General features: G+C 26.6%; 3 protein-coding genes across 7 annotated transcripts; 1 reads left to right on the top strand and 2 right to left on the bottom strand.

Annotated features, from left to right (window-relative positions):
• Positions 1–585: 585 nt before the first annotated feature.
• LOC114924514 (uncharacterized) lies at positions 586–3,039 on the top strand. The gene is made up of 4 exons (XM_029289335.2): positions 586–750; positions 1,684–2,221; positions 2,347–2,432; positions 2,539–3,039. The coding sequence occupies exons 1-4, from the start codon at positions 652–654 to the stop codon at positions 2,620–2,622; spliced, it is 807 nt and encodes a 268-aa protein (XP_029145168.2). The 5' UTR covers positions 586–651; the 3' UTR covers positions 2,623–3,039.
• Positions 3,040–4,005: 966 nt separating this feature from the next.
• Positions 4,006–5,670, bottom strand: LOC112717083 (uncharacterized). 2 transcript variants are annotated; one of them, XM_025769186.3, is made up of 3 exons: positions 5,454–5,670; positions 5,180–5,309; positions 4,006–5,062 (listed from the first exon to the last, which is right to left on the bottom strand). In XM_025769186.3, the coding sequence occupies exons 1-3, from the start codon at positions 5,550–5,552 to the stop codon at positions 4,230–4,232; spliced, it is 1,062 nt and encodes a 353-aa protein (XP_025624971.1). In that variant the 5' UTR covers positions 5,553–5,670; the 3' UTR covers positions 4,006–4,229. The 2 variants fall into 2 exon arrangements, with proteins under 2 accessions (XP_025624971.1, XP_025624970.1); XM_025769185.3 differs by having other exon boundaries at positions 4,006–5,309; positions 5,454–5,669.
• Positions 5,671–6,150: 480 nt separating this feature from the next.
• LOC112717085 (B3 domain-containing transcription factor VRN1) lies at positions 6,151–9,070 on the bottom strand. 4 transcript variants are annotated; one of them, XR_003160571.3, is made up of 5 exons: positions 8,919–9,070; positions 7,423–8,020; positions 7,141–7,292; positions 6,745–7,016; positions 6,151–6,561 (listed from the first exon to the last, which is right to left on the bottom strand). XR_003160571.3 is itself a non-coding variant. In XM_072205570.1 (4 exons), exons 1-4 carry the CDS (start codon positions 9,027–9,029, stop codon positions 6,316–6,318), a joined length of 1,107 nt encoding a protein of 368 aa, XP_072061671.1. In that variant the 5' UTR covers positions 9,030–9,070; the 3' UTR covers positions 6,151–6,315. The 4 variants fall into 4 exon arrangements, 2 of the variants coding, with proteins under 2 accessions (XP_072061671.1, XP_025624972.1); XR_003160570.3 differs by having other exon boundaries at positions 6,706–7,016; XM_072205570.1 differs by lacking the exon at positions 6,745–7,016.
• Between the last annotated feature and the right edge of the window lie 9,154 nt (positions 9,071–18,224).

Genomic DNA, 18,224 nt, shown 5'->3' on the forward strand with positions numbered 1-18,224 from the left:
CTTAAAAAGTAAAAATAGAAAAGAATTGGACTCAATATGAAATTTAGGCACATAACAGAAACCTTATTTTGTTCTTTTTTAATTTTTTGTCTAAATTAAATGTGCGACTTAAAAATTATGCCTGAAATCTAAGTTGTAAACAAGAAAATCATTCTTAGCTATAACTTTTTCTAGCTTCCAAAAAAATAAACATCATCTAAATTTATTTAATAGGTTTAATGGATTACGAAAGTTTTTTGTTACCGATACCACATACCAATATTAGTTTAAAAATAATTTCTCATGTAAGTTTTAATTTTAAATGAGTTTAGTTACTGTATAGATCAAAAGTGATATCTAAAAAATATTTTATTATAATTATAAAACTTAGGAATTATGTATGAAATTTAGACACATCCAAAAAATCTTATTTTGATTTTTATCCTTTTTTGTTCAAATTACTTAAAATATAAAAATAAAAAAATAAAATTCGGTATGAAATTCAGGCATGTAATAGGGAATTTAATTTTGTTCTTATTTAAATTAAATATAAAATCCAAAAATTATGCCTGAAATTTATGAAAACAGCTTTATTTTATTTTTTTTTAATATGTTATCTTCTTATTTAAGATATACACCGACTCTTTGTGAATAAGAAGAATATTCGTAACTATGGATTCCTCTAACTTTCAAAGAAACAAGAATTCTCTTTCCACTGTGATCCGTTTCTTTAAGATTGTCCTCAGAAAAAGTCTTGACAATGGATATCTTGTGAGAATTTTCTTTCTTTCCTATCCTCTTTTTATCTTTCACTGTTTTTATTTTACACATACAAAATTTTTTCATGTGAGATAACAACCACACACATGCATGGTTTCTTTTCTTACCAGCATAATATGCTCCTCAATATTTATGCTTTTTTAGTTTTGAATTTTTGATTGTTAGTTAGTTAGTTAGAGTAGTAACCAAATCAACAAAGCTGCTGTTAGGGAAGGATAATTCTTAGTAGGGGTGTTCATGGATCGGATCTGATCCGCATATCCGTTATATGTATCTGAATTTGATTCAAAAATTGTGGATGTAGATTTGATCTGCAAGGCTATCGGATCGGATCGGATCAGATCTGCACACTAATCGGATCGGATTGCGGATTTTGTGTAGATATTCGCATATCCGGTCCGCATATCCGCGTATCCGCAACAATAAAGAAATAAATAAATAAATATTCTTTTTATATTTTATTTCAAATAATAATTATCGTATATGTTGTATTATTTTAATTTATTATTTAAAAAATTGTATGTTTAATATTATTTTAAAAGAAAACATATTTAAAAGAATAGAAAAAATGAATTTTATTGATATTTTTTTAATAAAAATAAGCTTTTAAAAATATTTTGTATTTTACGAATATATCCGATAACCGATCCGATCTGTAATTGTTTGGATCGGATCGGATACAAGCTTAAAAACTGCGGAGATTGGATCTGATTCGATCAGATGATTTTAGTGCAAATCGAATCGAAATTTTAGCCATATCCGATCCGATCTGATCCGCGTTCACCCTTGTTAGAAGATTGTTAAGAGGTTGAGTGATACAAATAGAGTGGGTCGAATCAATTTTTGTTTATCTGGCCAATTTTGTGTTATGATTGTGAGTTTTGCTAAGTATGGTTACCAACAACAGTTTCATTGGCATTGCAGAAAATGCCAAACAAGTTCCGTAGGAAATATGGTGGAGATATGCCAAATCCAGTGAAACTCCTGCCTCCAGATGGCACTGAGTGGAGAATAGATTGGACTAATCGTGATGGTGAGATTTTGTTTGAAAACGGTTGGAAAGAGTTTGCTACATTTTACACCTTGGAGAATGGTCATGTGTTGTGGTTTGAGTACAACGGAACTTCTAACATCAAAGTAAACATATTCGACATGACTGCCCTCGAAATTGATTATCCTTCCAATGGTCGAATCGGTGATGACAACTCGGTTGAGATTTTGGATGAACCGCCGCCACGAAGGGACCGAGGCCGGCCGAAGAAAAAAGTGATAGCAGAACCAAAGCAATCACGTGCTTCTGCAAGCAAAAAAATGAAAAGTGCCATCAAAACTAAAGATAAAGATAAAAATCCCAATACACAAAACTTGAAGCTGCATGTCGAGAATGAAAAAGATGGTCAATCTGAAGAGACAGCAGATCTTAAGCTGCCAATAATTCAACGTGCCAGACCAGATATGGATGGTCTGTTTCATAATCTCATCATTCTTTCATTTTTTGGATTCTACTGATTTTGTTTAATTTTTTTTATTTTCTTTGTTTCTAAAATGCATAAATACCTTGTTTATGGTTATGGTACACATCTGAAGTTGTTAGAGAAGCAAAGAAGTTCAAGTCGAAAAATCCTTCTTTTGTCATCAAGATTAAGCAAAAGCACCAAACAGGATTACCAGCAGTAAGTTGATTCATTTATCTCTGTGCAAACTTTGTATGTCATGCAAAATTGAGACTGTTGTGAACCATGATGATGAATTATTCTGATATGATTCAGAATCTTCCAGTTTGTTTCTTCAGAATGTACTTCGAGAACACGAAGCAGTATGCAATTCTACGAGTTGGAAAGAAGCAGTGGCATGCAACATTGATCCATTATCCAAATAGGAAGAATGCCCTTATCTCTCATTGGCGCTTGTTCGTTGAAGAAAATAACTTAAAAGCCGGAGATGTTGGTATCTTTGAGCTCGTTAACAGACAAGGTCCAGAACTTAAGGTTCATATTCGTCGAAGCCATGATTAGCGAATGGCTTTGCTTACTTGTGTTGCAGATCATGGTGTATGTTCAGGGATCAAGAGTTGTAAAAGAGTCATAGTTTTCACTTTTCATCGTACTTAATGGTTGCATTGCAGTGTTATCTCCTTACTACCATAACTAGAAATAAGTAATCCATGCAGAAACAACACATGTAGAATTATATATTATTGGTAGTATAAGATGTTATTTGGATCCTATTTCACTCATCCTCCCTAATCAAAAGTTGCCCAACTACTTATTTTCAAAGCAATTTATGGTTTGGATCCTATTTCACTATTTCTCCCTCATTTATTATACTTGTCACTTTTTAGAAAGTTACTAATTATTTGCAGAGTTGCAGTAATTCCATAGAATTCCAATGTAAATAACTTAAGTGTATAACTTTTTTTAATTCATTGTATTCGACTAATTGGTAAATTGGTGCGAGTTTATTATGTCATATTTAAACAAACGTAAAATAAAAGTTAATTTAGTCACCAAAAAAAAAAAATAAAAGTTAATTTAGCTTACTTTATGTAAGATATAGGTATGAATATGTCCATAAGTTCTGTCAAATTTGTTGAGAATATGTCCATTACAATACACAATCTTGTCTATGAAATAAGATCCACAGGTACTTTTCTAATTTCTGATTTGAAGTGAGAACAACACTGCAACAATTAAGTGTGAAATGTGAAGAAAAACATGAATCCATTGTCACAACTCTTAATGACTAACATAAATATGCATTCATGACTAACATTCAAGTTTGATTTTAACAAAGTGGAGTGACACATTTCTTAACCAAATTTCTTGATACAAGAACTCCAGATACTCTAAAGATTGCCTAATTAAGCATCCTGATACTCTAAAGATTGTCTAATTAAGCATTCCTTAGAAAAATATGAGCATCAAGTTCTGCACCTTCTCTGTAAACAAGCTCAAAGATACAAATATCTCCAGCTTTCAAGTTATTTTCTCGAGCGAACGAGACCCAACCGGAGGACAAAATGACAATGTTACAGGCCACTGTTTCGTAACAGAATATTTGCATGACATGAAATCTTTCTGACAGAGACAAATGTGTCAACTTACTGGTGAAGATCCAGATAGTTGAGTTTGCCTTATCTTGGTTAAGAAAGAGGGATTCTTTGACTTGAACTTCTTTGCTTTTTGAACAACTTTACATGTACACCATAAAAATTTGCATAGAAGTTACTTGTAGCTAAGTTCAAGATTCAAACAACACAGTAATTTTTATTCACTTGAACGAAATTTAAACACGGACAAAGAACAATAAGATAATTATTGCATAGTTACATGAAATGCAATACGTTCTGGTATGGTATGCAATATGCATACGCTACCTATTTGGTGAATTTGTAACTATGATTTATGCATTTTAGCCAGAAAGCAATACATTAGAAACTACAAAAATAAAAGGATGACTTGATCATGAAATTACATACTATAAGGATCAACACTGGCACTTGGAATTGTTGGCATCTTAAGACCTGTCTCTTCAGATTGACTAGCTTCTTCATTCTTGCAACACAGCATATCAGGGCCCTTCTCTACATCTCCAGTTTTGACAGAACTCCACAATGTTTTACTTGTAGAAGGAGATGATACTTCTACTGCTGCTTTCAATTTTTTCCTCGGCCGGCCTCGGCCTCTTCGTGGCGGTTCATTCTCAACCTTAACCATGTTGTGATCATCAATGTGGTCCTTGGAAGGATAGTCTATCTCAGGGCACCATTTCACCATTCTAGTATTGGCAGAACTTGTGAACCTTTTACTTGTACAAGCAGATGGTGTCTTTGGTGCTGCTTTCTCTGTTTTTCTCGGCCGGCCTCGGCCCCTTCGTGGTGGTTCATTCACAACCTTAACCATGTTGTCATTGTTAATGTGGTTCTTGGAAGGATAGCCTATTTCAGGGCACCGTTTCACTACTCTATTCTTGGCAGAACTTGTGACCTTTTTGCTTGTACAAGGAGATGGTTTGTTTCGTGCTGCTTTCTCTGTTTTCCTCGGCCGGCCTCTGCCTCTTCGTGGCGGTTCATTCTCAACCTTAACCATGTTGACATCATCAATGTGGTCCTTGGAAGGATAGTTTCTTTCAGGGCACCCTTTCACTACTTTAGTTTTGGCAGAACTTGTGACCATTTTGCTTGTAGAAGCAGATGGTGTCTTTGGTGCTGCTTTCTCTGTTTTCCTCGGCCAGCCTCGTGGGGGCAGTTCATTCAAGATCTCAATCGAATCGTCATCGCTGACGTGATCCAAGGAAGGATAGTCTATTTCAAGGCAAGTCATGTCAAAAATGTATACTACAATGTTAGAAGTTTGATTGTACTCAAACCACAGCAGATGGCCATTATGCAAAGAGTAATACGAAGCAAATTCTTTCCAACCATTTTCAAATAGAATGGCACCATCATACTCAGACCAATCTATCTTCCATGCAGTGCCATCTGGAGGCTTCAGATACACTGGATTTGGAACACCGCGACCATGTTTCATATTGAACATTTTTGGTACCTTCTGCAATTCAAATGAAAGTATGAAACTAGTCTTAGTAATAAGCATAAATGAAAGAAACCCTTACAAGAGAAAAATCACAAAGAGAAATGCATGCATTAAATAATATTATAAGTAAAGAGGATATGAAGTGAAGAAAATGCTTACAAGCTTTCCATCTTCAAGGCTATGTCTGAGAACAATTTTGAAGAAACGGATCACAGAGGAACGAGAACGCTTGTTTTTTTGGAATCTAGAGGAAGCCATGGATGTTCTTCTTGTTCACAGACACAGTCACAGTCTCTAGTAAGAAGACAAGTTAATTGAAAAAGCGAAAGAAGATGAAGGCAACAGAAGCGTATTTAGGAGGTGGTGGATGATGAAGTTATATATACACACAAAAAAGAAGAGTATATAAGCACGTACCAATAGTTAAAAATAGTTTTATCCTTAATGTATCAATAAGGTTCATAAATGTGGAAAAGAATAAAAAATTATTTTAAAAGAATTCTTAATCTCTCCAATTTTTATAAATTTTATTTGATAAATAAAAAATTTTTTCTCTCAAAATAGAAAGCACAGTTTTAGTACATTAGTATTCTAACAAAAATGAAATCATACAAATATTGGAATTATAATAGACATAAAATTAATTATAATTATTTTATATTTTATTTATCTTCAATCTTTTTTATGATATACTATTTTAACGCGTTCATGGATTAGATTCACAGGCGAATTACAATTTTGAATCAAATCCATGAAAAATTCTGCCTCACTTTTTTTACCTTATACCAAACGCAACCCTGTCTTTCACTTTGAGAAGATAACAATGCAATCAATCATGAAGTGGCAAAACAAGAAATAAAATTAAAACACTTAGTTCATACATATATAACTGGTCCACAACAGAAAGGATTGGATACAGTACAAGTTTGATTCAACAGAAAAAAAGATGATACATTCTTCCCGAAATTAACCTTATTTAAGAATTAAGAGCTCTTAGTTCCTGAAGTTATAATGCATTGACCTAGCATTGGGCTCTACAGATATGAACATCAAACAGATCTTTTCCATTGATGAGCTCAAAAACACAAACATCTCCAACTTCTAATTTACTTGCTCTAGCAAAAGAGCTCCAACCAGCCGAAATAAAGCTGTTTTTCGATGACGGATTGTAGATAATTGTAGCAGGCCACGACTCCTTTCCAAACTGTAATTTTACATCCTGCTGATTCTTTTTAAAATACTTTCTGTAAAAGATAGCTGATAAGTTCTGCATCACATTCCATTTTTGAATCGTCATGGTCAAAAATAGTTATAAACTTACAATTTGTGAAACTAACTATAAACTAGCACCCATAAGTTTGCATGGCATATTATGTTTTGTCATCAATAAAATGTATCAAACTAAACTTACAGGCCTTGATCTCCTTGGATCACTGTCTTTTATCTTTACCATGAAAGAGGGATTCTGTGAGTTAAGCTCCTTAGCTTCTTTCGGGAGCTGAATCACACCGGATCCTTTCTATTGATGAGCTTAAACAAACAAACATCTCCGGCTTGTAATTTACTAGCTCGAGCAAAAAGGTTCCAACCAGCAGATATAAAGGCAACACATGATGATGGCCTGTAGATCAACTTAACAGGGAACAACTTCTTTCCAAATCTTATATTTGCATTTTGTGGATTATTTTCAAAATACTTTCTGAAGAATTTAGTTGAAAAGTACTGCAGCAAATCATATTTATGTCATCATGGTTAGAAATAAGACACAGTTTGAAAGAAATATAGCACATGGAAGTTCACATGATACATAATTTTCAACATGATATATGTATTAACTTATACTTACACATGGTGCTCTCGTTTGAGACCGTTGCGTTATCTTGATGATGAAAGAGGGCTTTTCCCACTTAAACTTCTTAGCTTCTTTCAGAGATTCAAGTCTTGTAAGACAGGGCATAACAGGAGATTCAGAACCTTTTCTTCTTCTGTTCCTTTTACCTTGTACATAGGAAACAAAGAATCAGAAACTACCACTATAATGTATAGAAAGCAGTTGCAAGTTGTAACTCAAAAACAACAACGGTTGAATCCACAAAAGGAAAGGATGATCCAATTATGAGACACGTACCATTAGAATCTCGATTGACAGACACTGGCATCTCATAGTTTTTCTCATTGGATTTTATATCGTGTGAATTGAGGCTTCTTTCAACATTCCTGATTTGTGTGTCATCTTCCAACTGTCTACTTTTAGAAGCAGATGACACTAGTGCTCTCATTTTTTTTCTCGGTTGGCTCCGGACTCTTCCTGACCGTGGTTCATTCAATCTTTTCTTCTGTTGTCCCTCGTTAAGTCTCATGTTTTGAGTGTTGGGACTGCTATCCACATCTATAATTTTTGGTTCTTTTGGCCTTTTCACCGGCTGCTGGCCCCTGCATGGCGACTGCTCTTTGATCTGATCATTGGCAGGATACTTTATTTCATGGCAACTCATGTCATATATGCGTACTTCAATGTAAGATGTTCCAATATTGTACTCAAACCATAACAAATGGCCATGATCAAGAGAGTAATATGCAACAAACTCTTTCCAACCCTTTTTAAACAAAATTGCACCATCATGTTTAGTCCAATAGACTTTCCATTCAATACCATCTCGAGGCTTAAGATACAATGGGTTTGATACGACAGAACCATATTGTGTAGTGAACTTTTTTGTTAACTTCTGCAATGTTATGAACCTGATGTTAGCAACCGTAATAACAATATGGTGACGCACATTAGCATGTCTTCACCAAGATGTTGACATGTATTATGTTAAATAGTTTAGTCAAATATCTCAGTCATCATCTTCATATAATAATAACATTAAACTTCCAATTCATCCTTCACCTAATAATTATAGATAGTGCAATAAAATAGTCTAAACATATTAGTCTTAAATTTTATATGTAGGTAAAGATTAATCTTTCACCTATTTTAAAGGAGAAACTAATTTCAAAATTCGAAGGACTATTTTATAGCATTATTTGCATAATTAGAGAGTGAAATAAAAAAAATATTAAGTACGGATTAACCAACATGAAAATTGGTAGGGACCAAATCAGTAATAACAAAATTAGAATTCATGCATAATGAAAAATGACGATGAATATAATAATTTTTCTAATCACCGCAATATGTCCTATGATATTTCCTAATCTTGATTAGTGAAAGTGTTACCTAGATCATTTTTCATTAGCAATGATGTAGATTTAATTGTAATTAATTTTGTAATAAAAATACATACGGAGTACATAAAATGTAACCACCTAACAAATATGTTTATAAGTTTTCATTCCATTTTATGTATTTTTTATATACATCTGCTACAAAATTAATTATAATTAAGCCTAAATGATTGCAAATAGAAAATGATCTAGATAACAAAAAGAAAGAGTTTACTGTTACTATATTTGCAGCTAATAAGCCATGCATGTGTGTTGTTTTATGAAAGAAGTGTTTATAAACGAGAAAAATCATATATAGAGGAATAAGGAAAGAAACTTTTTGTGAACAATATCTCAGAAGATAAACAGATTAAAAGAAAAAAGAGGGCATGGAGAAGACGAGAAAATGCTTACAAAGTTTTCATTTTGAAGAGCTTTTCTGAGAATAATCTTAAAGAAACTGGTTCCAGTAGAAGTAGAAAAAGAAGGAGAATGCTTGTTTTGTTGACGGCTAGAGGAAGCCATAGCAAACGAATGATGGATGAATTTGACTATTGTTGAGGCTCAGTCTCTCTCACCCGGTACTGGTTAAATAACCTTATTTTGAGATAACAATTAAATTAAAAAAATAAACAAATGAATACTAAAATTAATTATATGTATTTTAATTTATTTTTAATATAGTTTAATAAATTAAAAGGATAATTGATTGTAGAGTTATACAACGTTAGTTGATAACGGTGTTGTTAGAGAGACAATATAAAAAAAGAGAAAATTTTACTCATTTCATCTCTTTTTAGAGATATTAAAATGATATTTTTTTCTTTATTCGTACAATATACACTTCTCTTCCTTGTAATTTTTAAAAGATTTTCTCTTTAATTTATTTAAAATTTTTTGTGTTAACTAACATTAATTTTACTTATTTTTTAAGAAAAATAAATTATATTTTACAAAAGTACTCTTTAATAAAAACTTTATTCTTTATGATTAAATTCTAGGATAAAGTATATTTTTTGTCCTTAAAGTTTGACAAAAGTTTTAAAAAAATCCCTAAATTTTATTTTGTTTTCATTTTGTCCCAAAAATTTTCAATTTGTATCAAATATATCATTAATGGCTAAATTTTTAAAAAATTTAAGACTAATTTAACAATAATGCATGAAAATTATACTTGATTTATTTGGACTAAGAGTTGTTCTCATGAAATTGTTGTTGAATTGGGCTCAGTCTGTTTGTCCCGAAATTTAAACACTTAATTTTAGAAGCAAGCCCCACCTATTTAAATGGGTAAATGGGCTAGCCCGACAGGTTTAGCCCATTTTGACAGCTATATTTGCAAGCGGCAAAAATGATTTTTTGATATATTAAAGGTACTTTAAACGATTGTATTTTTTTTATGAAAATATTAATGAAATAAATCTTGTTGATTACACTGATCGTGATTGGGCTGAAGATATTGAAATAAGAAAAAGTACTTCAAAATTTGCATTTCATTTTGATTTTGGTGTAATTTCATAGTCTTCGAAAAAAATAATCAGTAGTAGCATTATCTACGATAAAAACAGAATATATAGCAACAAGTTATGCAACGTAAATAGTATGGGTAAAAAAATTCTTGAGAAATTGAATAAGAAATAAAATATTTTAACAATGATATTTTGTAATAACAATTCAGGTATTACATTTTGTAAAAATTTTGTGTTTCATAAAAGATTAAAGTATATTAATATTCGGTTTCACATAATTAGATAATTAGTGAATAAAAAAGAAATTTTGATTGAGTATTGTCTTATTAAAGATCAAGTACAGTTATAGATATTTTTACAAAGTTATTGAAAATCGAGGTATTTAACATGTTGAAAAGGATGGTAGAAATGATTAATTTTACAAGTTTAATTTAAAAAATACAATGTTAGATAATTAAATTAATTAAGAACATTTAAAAATAGTACAACATGCTAAATGTTACAACGTGACCAAAACAAACTACACATGCGATGAGAATGCGACACAAAAAAAGAAATATGAATAATAGAGTCGCCACAATTTTATTACAGAAAAAATTGGATAAAATTATTAGTTTGCAAAAAAATTGATATTTTAAAGACATCTAGAATTTTGATTATGCGCAAGGAAAGACGAAAACTTAATTTCAGTGCATCCTTAATACATCTATTTAAAACAGTTATTTTTAAATATATTATGCCAATTATTATGATTTAATTAGTATTTATATTTTTTGTTTTTTTTATAAATTGCAATAAAAGTATATTATTTACGCAAGAATAACAAATATGGGAAAAAATTTAAGAAACTGTTTTTTTTTTTGAACGAAAATAATATATCTATAAAAAAAACTAAACTAAACGCAGTGATATCCCTAATAAATAGTAAAAAAAAACTGTATTGTTTAAATATAAACTGGTGGAGCTTGTTATTTATTTACTTCTGACCCTTTTTTAATTATTTTATTCATTTATGTTACCACGCAAAAACAAAAATAAAAAATAAAAAAACAAACGGGTCAAAATTCAAAACCCGTTGTTTCTTATAGTAATCCCATACCGTCGCAAATAATAATAATAATAATAATAATAATAATAATAATAATAATAATAATATATGTTAAATGATAAATAATATTGATGATGGGAATTTAAGAAACGGACTAAAAAATTTAAAAGTGAAATATACATGCTTTAGAACAACTAAAATAACATTACACAAAAAAAATAATTGACCAACAATTCTGAATAAAAAAAGAGAAAGATAAAATAAATATGTGATCTACATGCACTAATTTATTATGGCACCTGTGTATTGTTGTGCAGTACTTTAACTACACGAACACTCTATAAAGAGAATGGCAACAATCTTTTTAAATTTGTTTGTACAATTATACACATTGTTTTTTTTATAATGAATTATACGATAAAGATATAAATTTATAAATTTTTTATAAGATTAAATAATATTTAAAAAAATTAAGATTTATATTCTGAACAACAATAATGTAATAAAAAATAATTATAAAATAAATCTATATTCTCTTTTTCTAGAGAAATATTTTGTATGTAGTAAAAAAAAATTCGCTTCTTAAATTCATTTTTCTTTTATGTATTTTCTAAATTTTGGCCCTTTCCGTTCCTTGTGATGCTTTTAAGAATTTACAGAGCATGAACGACATTTGATATGATTGCACTCCCATATTTTCTAATTCATTTCTTTATTTATTTAATCATGATCATAATACATGCAGCAGGTTTAATTTGCATGTTTGTTGATTGGATGTCACAGAGGCAATTTTTGTCTTGAGCCTTCGTTTTTGTCAAACGAATATTGACCTATATTAGCCAAACTTTTTCTGTTTTTCTTCTGCTTTTTTTTTTTATCGATGGAACTGAAATTTTTTTCACATAGAATAATAATAATAATAATTTATATGTTAAAATCACAATTGAAACTGATTACGAGAATCTGGAAAAGTAACAAAAATTGAAAAAAGAATGCTTTGGAACAACAAAATGACACTGCACAAGAAAAAATAATTCATCCATCGACAATTCCAAGAAAGAAAAGAAAGATAAAATGAATAGATACGTGGTGTACATGCACTAATTTATTATGGCACCTGTATTGTTGACTTCTTGTGCAATATTTAATTAACTATGAAGAGAATGGCAACAATTTTTTCAAATTTGTTTATGTAAACTGCAAACACATTAATGATAACTTTTATAATATATTTCCAATAAAATACAATTATGAAGAATATATATAATAATTAAAATAATTTTACCAGTTAAATTCTATAATCTAAATTTAATTCGATAAATTGGTTATTTACATGATATTTTAGACACTTAAAAATACTTTAAATATTTTGACGTAACATTATTTAAATATTGCAACTTAATTATTTGTATTTGGTTGTATATATTGTTAAATGCTTATAATTAATTATGAGAACATCTTCAATACTAGTTTTAATTTTATTTTATTTTAGATCTTACAAAAATATTTGTGAGATTATATGTTATAAATAGTGATTTGAAATTAAAAATAAATTTTATTTTTCTAATACTTAATATTAGTTTAATTAAAATTTTGTATTATTTTTAATTATTTGTGTATTTTAAAAATTAACTAAAAATATATGTTACCTTTTAAAATTAAATCATATTTTTAATTCAAATTAAATAATCTTAATTTTAAATGATATTTTAATCTTTTAAAATTAATTGTAAAAAAATATTTTTATTTTATTAGTTTTTTTAATCTGTTATGTTTTTATTATAATAGTTCAATATCAATTTTAAAATAAAATAACCCAAAACGAAAATAATAAAACAAAAAATTTTTATTCCAAATAAATTTTAAATAAAAAAATTATATTTTTTCCTTTGATGTTACTGTGGCTGTAAATTTTAACCCACTACAATTTTAAATTAAAAAAAATAATAATTCAAACTTAAAATGGGTTTGCGACAACAAAAAATTGTGTTTTGATGACCCAATACTAAAACACTACTGATTTTAGTTCAAAATAAAACAAAAACTGATCAAAGAAAAAAAATTTTTCTTTCTTCACATTTAAGAGCTTTTAAAACTTCAAATGCAAACTTTCATTCTTTCTTTTATTTACAGAATTTTAAAACTCCATTTATCTTTGGAGCATTAAATCGTGTGCCTTCTTTTCTTACTTCTCGCATTCATTTTCTTGATTTTTATTATTCTATTTATTCACTCATAAATACTTGCAACACAACTCAAATATATATGCACGTCTGAATTTATTCTATTTAAAATATTAACAAAAAAATATATTAAAGATAATTTTTATTCATATAAAAGCAAGAGCAGTATAATTTTATTTAGAGATTATTTATTATATTTTTAAAGATATATATTAAGATTATAAAATAAAAAAATTTATTAAAAATATAAAAAATTAAGAAAAAATAACAAATTAATTTTTAATTTTTTAATTTACAAACATTTAAATCTCTGAAAATTTAAAAATACATTTAAATTATTGACATTTTTAAAATATGGATATATTGATCCTGAGTCTAGTTTGTCCTATTTTAAAATGAGAGTCACTTTTGATTTTTCTATTGAGTCTGACAGACCCAAATGAACATAAAAAATCTATATATCCCATTTTAAAAGGATAAAAACTTAAATGTATTTTCAAATTCTCAATAATTTAAATGTTTGCATATCAAAAAATAAATAATTTGTCTTTTTTATTTAAAATTGTAATACATTTATTTTATAATCATTAAATGAAAATATTTAAAACTTTTCATTAATGATAAGCTTATTATGTATTCTTATGGTACATATTAGTTAAACCTTTTTTGTACAGGTGAATCGATGAATTTTTTTTTTTATGAATATTACATGATGCAAATGAGAAAAAAAAAACTGCGTTAAAAAATTTAAAATATACCTAATATTGAATATGTCTATTTTGCTTCAATTTTTGAAGTATCACTTCTCTTCTCCAACTTTTTTTTTTGTATTAACTGTGGTATTCTCTGCAAAAAAAAAAAAAAATAGTAAAAAAAATTCGCTTCTTCCTTTGCTTTTATGTATTTTTTAATTTTTGACTTTTATGTATTTTCTAATTTTTGGCCCTCCCCTTTGCTTTTGATGCTTCTTAAGAATTTATAGAACATAAAAATATTTCTTTGTTTATTAAGAAGTAGACGCTGATGCTTTATGCCTTCGTTCAACGGATAGTTTCATTATTGATGTTCTTCTTCTCTTGCTATCATATCTTGTTATTTTTCTTTTGTAGTGTGTACTACTTAATGATGATCATAATACATGCATGCCAGCAGGTTTAATTTGCATGTTTGTTGATTGGATGTCACAGAAGCAATTTTTGTCTTGAGCCTTCGTTTTTGGAGAATCTGGGAAAAGTAAGACACATGCTTTGGAACAATAATAATTGACCGATAACTCCAAAGAAAAGAAAGATAAAATAAATAGGTACGTGGTCTTCTTGCACTAGTTTATTGTGGCACCTGTATTGTTGACTTGTTGTGCAATACTTAATTAACTACGAAGAGAATGGCAACAATCTTTTCAAATTTGTTTATGTAAACTGCAAACACATTAATTAATGATAATTTCTAAAATATATTTCCAATAAAATACAATTATGAAGAAGATATATAATAATTAAAATAATTTTACCAATTAAATCCTATAATCTAAATTTAATTCAATAAATTAATTATTTACATGATATTTTAGACAATTAAAAGTACTTTAAATATTTTGACGTAACATTATTTAAAGAAAAAAATTTTTACTCTCCTCTTATAAGAGATACTAAAATGACACTCTCTTCTTTTTCATTTGTAAAATGTATATTTTTCTCCCTTATAAGTTATAACTTTTAAAAAATCTTCTTTTTAATTCATTTTAAATTTTTTGTATTAACTAATGTTAACGTTATCTATTTTTCAAAAAAAATAAATTATTTTTTTACAAAAATATCCTTTAACAAAAATTTTTTTTTTTCATTCAATTTTGCTTACCAAACTACTCTTTAATAAATTATTTTTTTATTAATTAAATTGTATTTTTATCAAAATATTTTAAAAAATAATAATAATTAAATTATTTTTTTTAAGATACCCTTCAATAATTTTTTAATTATTAAATTGTGATTTTACCAAAATTTTCATTAACAATTATAGTTATATTTTACTAATAATTTTTCGATATCAATATATATTGTTCTAACATTAAATAAAAAAATCTTGGTAAGATTATTTTTTGATATTAATATATATTAATTGTTATACATATTAATAGTAGTAAGATTTTTTTATTTAATATTAAAATAATATATATTGATATCGAAAAATTAATAGTGAAATATAAAAATAATTATTAACAAAAATTTTGATAAAATCACAATTTAATAATTAAAAAATTATTGAAGAATATTTTAAAAAAATTAATTTAATTATCAATTTTTTTTAAAAATATTTTAGTAAAAATACGATTTAATCAATAAAAAAAATTATTAAAGAGTATTTTAGTAAGCAAAATTTAATGAAAAAATAAAATTTTCACTAAAGTTATTTTTGTAAAAAATAATTTATTTTTTTTTGAAAAATAGATAAAGTTAATATTAGTTAACACAAAAAATTTAAAATGGATTAAAGAATAGATTTTTTAAAAGTTATAAGGGAAAAGAATGTATATTTTATAAATAGAAAAGAGGAGAGTGCATTTTAACATATCTCAAAAAAAAAGTAAAATCTTCCCTTATTTAAATATTGCGACTTAATTATTTGTACTTGGTTGTATATATTGTTGAATATGTTTATAATTAATTATGAGAACATTTTCAGTGCTAATTTTAATTTTATTTTATTATAGATCGTATAAAAATATTTGTGAGACTATACGTGATAAATAGTAATTTGAAACTAAAAATGAATTTTGTTATTCTTCTAATACTTAATATTAGTTCAATTAGAATTTTTATTTTATTTTTAATTATTTTATCAACATAATTATACAAGTACCAAAATTTTATTGGTTCTCTATCAATATAATATTATATCTCTAAGGTGATATCGTTTCATTTCATAAATTAACTCCAATAAAAATTTCAATTCTAAATTATATTTTCTAATTCATTTAATAAACTTAATTCTAAAATAGTTTTTATTGTTCAAATTTAATATTAAATATTATATTTCAATTTGTTAAAATCAAATCCAATTTTTTTTCTAATTCAATAAAACAAACTTAACTATATATAGTTGCTATTTTTTTATTTTAAAATTACCTAAAAGTGTATTTTAGTCCTTTAAAATCAAATTTAAATTTAGTATTATATTTCAATTTATTAAAATCAAATCCAATTTTTTCTTTCTAATTCAATAAAACAAACTTAATTATATAGTCGCTATTTTTTTATTTTAAAATGACCTAAAAATGTATTTTAGTCTTTCAAAATCAAACTTAAATTTTAGTATTCTAAATTCATTAAATGACATTAATCCTAAAAGGTATTTTGACTTTTCAAGATTAATCTTAATAGAATATTTTAAATTTTATATTAAAAATAAATTTCTAGTTTTTTTAATGTATTTAAACAACATTAATACTAAAAGGACATTTTGCTTTTTTATTAATATTTAAATGAATATTTTAGAATTTTAAAATTAATTTTTAAAAGAAATAACTTATCGTTTTAAATTCAAATATAAATATGTAGTCTTTAAAATAATTAAACTCTAATCCTAAAATGGTATATTTTTGTTTTTTTATAACTAAACTAATTTTAAAATTAAATTAAAGAGTAATTCACACATATAAAATAAATCCAGATCAAAATTATAACAATGTCCTAAACTTACAATTAGAATAATAAAATTTTAACTGTTTTATTGGAATATAAATTGATTATTATCGTATATTATTGGTTCATATTTTTTTGTTAAGAATTACAAAACTCACGTCATTATATATCTCTTTCATTTGGACAAATTCTTTCATTTATATTTGCAAATAAAAAACTTAAATAATTAATTTACAATTTATATGATCAAATCAAGCATATCATTAACAATACTATAGTTTATAAAATACCTGAGCTATATAGATATTCAACTTATAATGGATAGTAAAATAATAGGGTTATGCAAAATTGCAAAATTAAGCGATTAACGGAAAAAAGGTACTAAATTATTACAAAAATGTTATTTGTATACTAAAATCAGTCACTAAAATTAGTCACTAATATATTTGTGTTTAAATACATGTGTAATTTAATTTATTTTTAATATATATTTATATTTCAGTATGTATTTTATACTGATGACTGATTTTATTGACTAATTTTAATGTACACGTAGCATAACTCAAATGAATAAGTCCTCAGTTTTATGCATGTAAATAATTATATAATGAATTTACATTTTAATAAAAAAAATTAACATTTATTTATTCTAATTACGATTTATTGCAACATAATTAAAATTTAATAGCATAAATTTTTTTTTTCAAATTAGTTGCGAATAAGGATAACAATTAAATTGATCTTATAATTTTTACCTAATGATAAAATTAGCAAATTGATTAAAACTATATCTATAACTACAAGTTAGTTTGCCCAATGGCATGACATAATGTCAAATAACCTTCTACGTCAACTTTTTATCAAGGTAGAGAAATTATCTTGATTTATGGTTTAATTGAAACTGAAAACAAGTTAGTTTAAAATTGAGAAATCAATTAATTGTTATTTGATTATTTCACGTTCTTTATCATACTTGCATTGGACAATTGTTGGATAGTACAACTGTCTTGAATCAAATAAATGATTAAAATTGAATGTATTTAACTTAATAACAAAAATTAATTCATAAAATAAAAAAGTTATCTTACACTTTTAAATAAACTATATTCTTGTAAATATATAGAACTTATAATATGTTTATAATCTTAAATTAGATGTGTATATTTAAAATGCTTATACTTATTAATTAAAAAATGAGAAAAGTAACACGAATATAAAAAATAATATTGATTATGAAAATCTATAAAACTAACTAAAAAATTGAAAAGGAAAACATGCATGCTTTGAACAAGTAAACCAAAAAAATAATGGACCGATAATTTCAAGAAAGAAAAGAAAGATAAAATAAGAAAAAATATATGGAACTAACTCTAAACGTT

This window comes from Arachis hypogaea, chromosome 10 (assembly GCF_003086295.3).
Source record: "Arachis hypogaea cultivar Tifrunner chromosome 10, arahy.Tifrunner.gnm2.J5K5, whole genome shotgun sequence".
Lineage (NCBI taxonomy): Eukaryota > Viridiplantae > Streptophyta > Magnoliopsida > Fabales > Fabaceae > Arachis > Arachis hypogaea.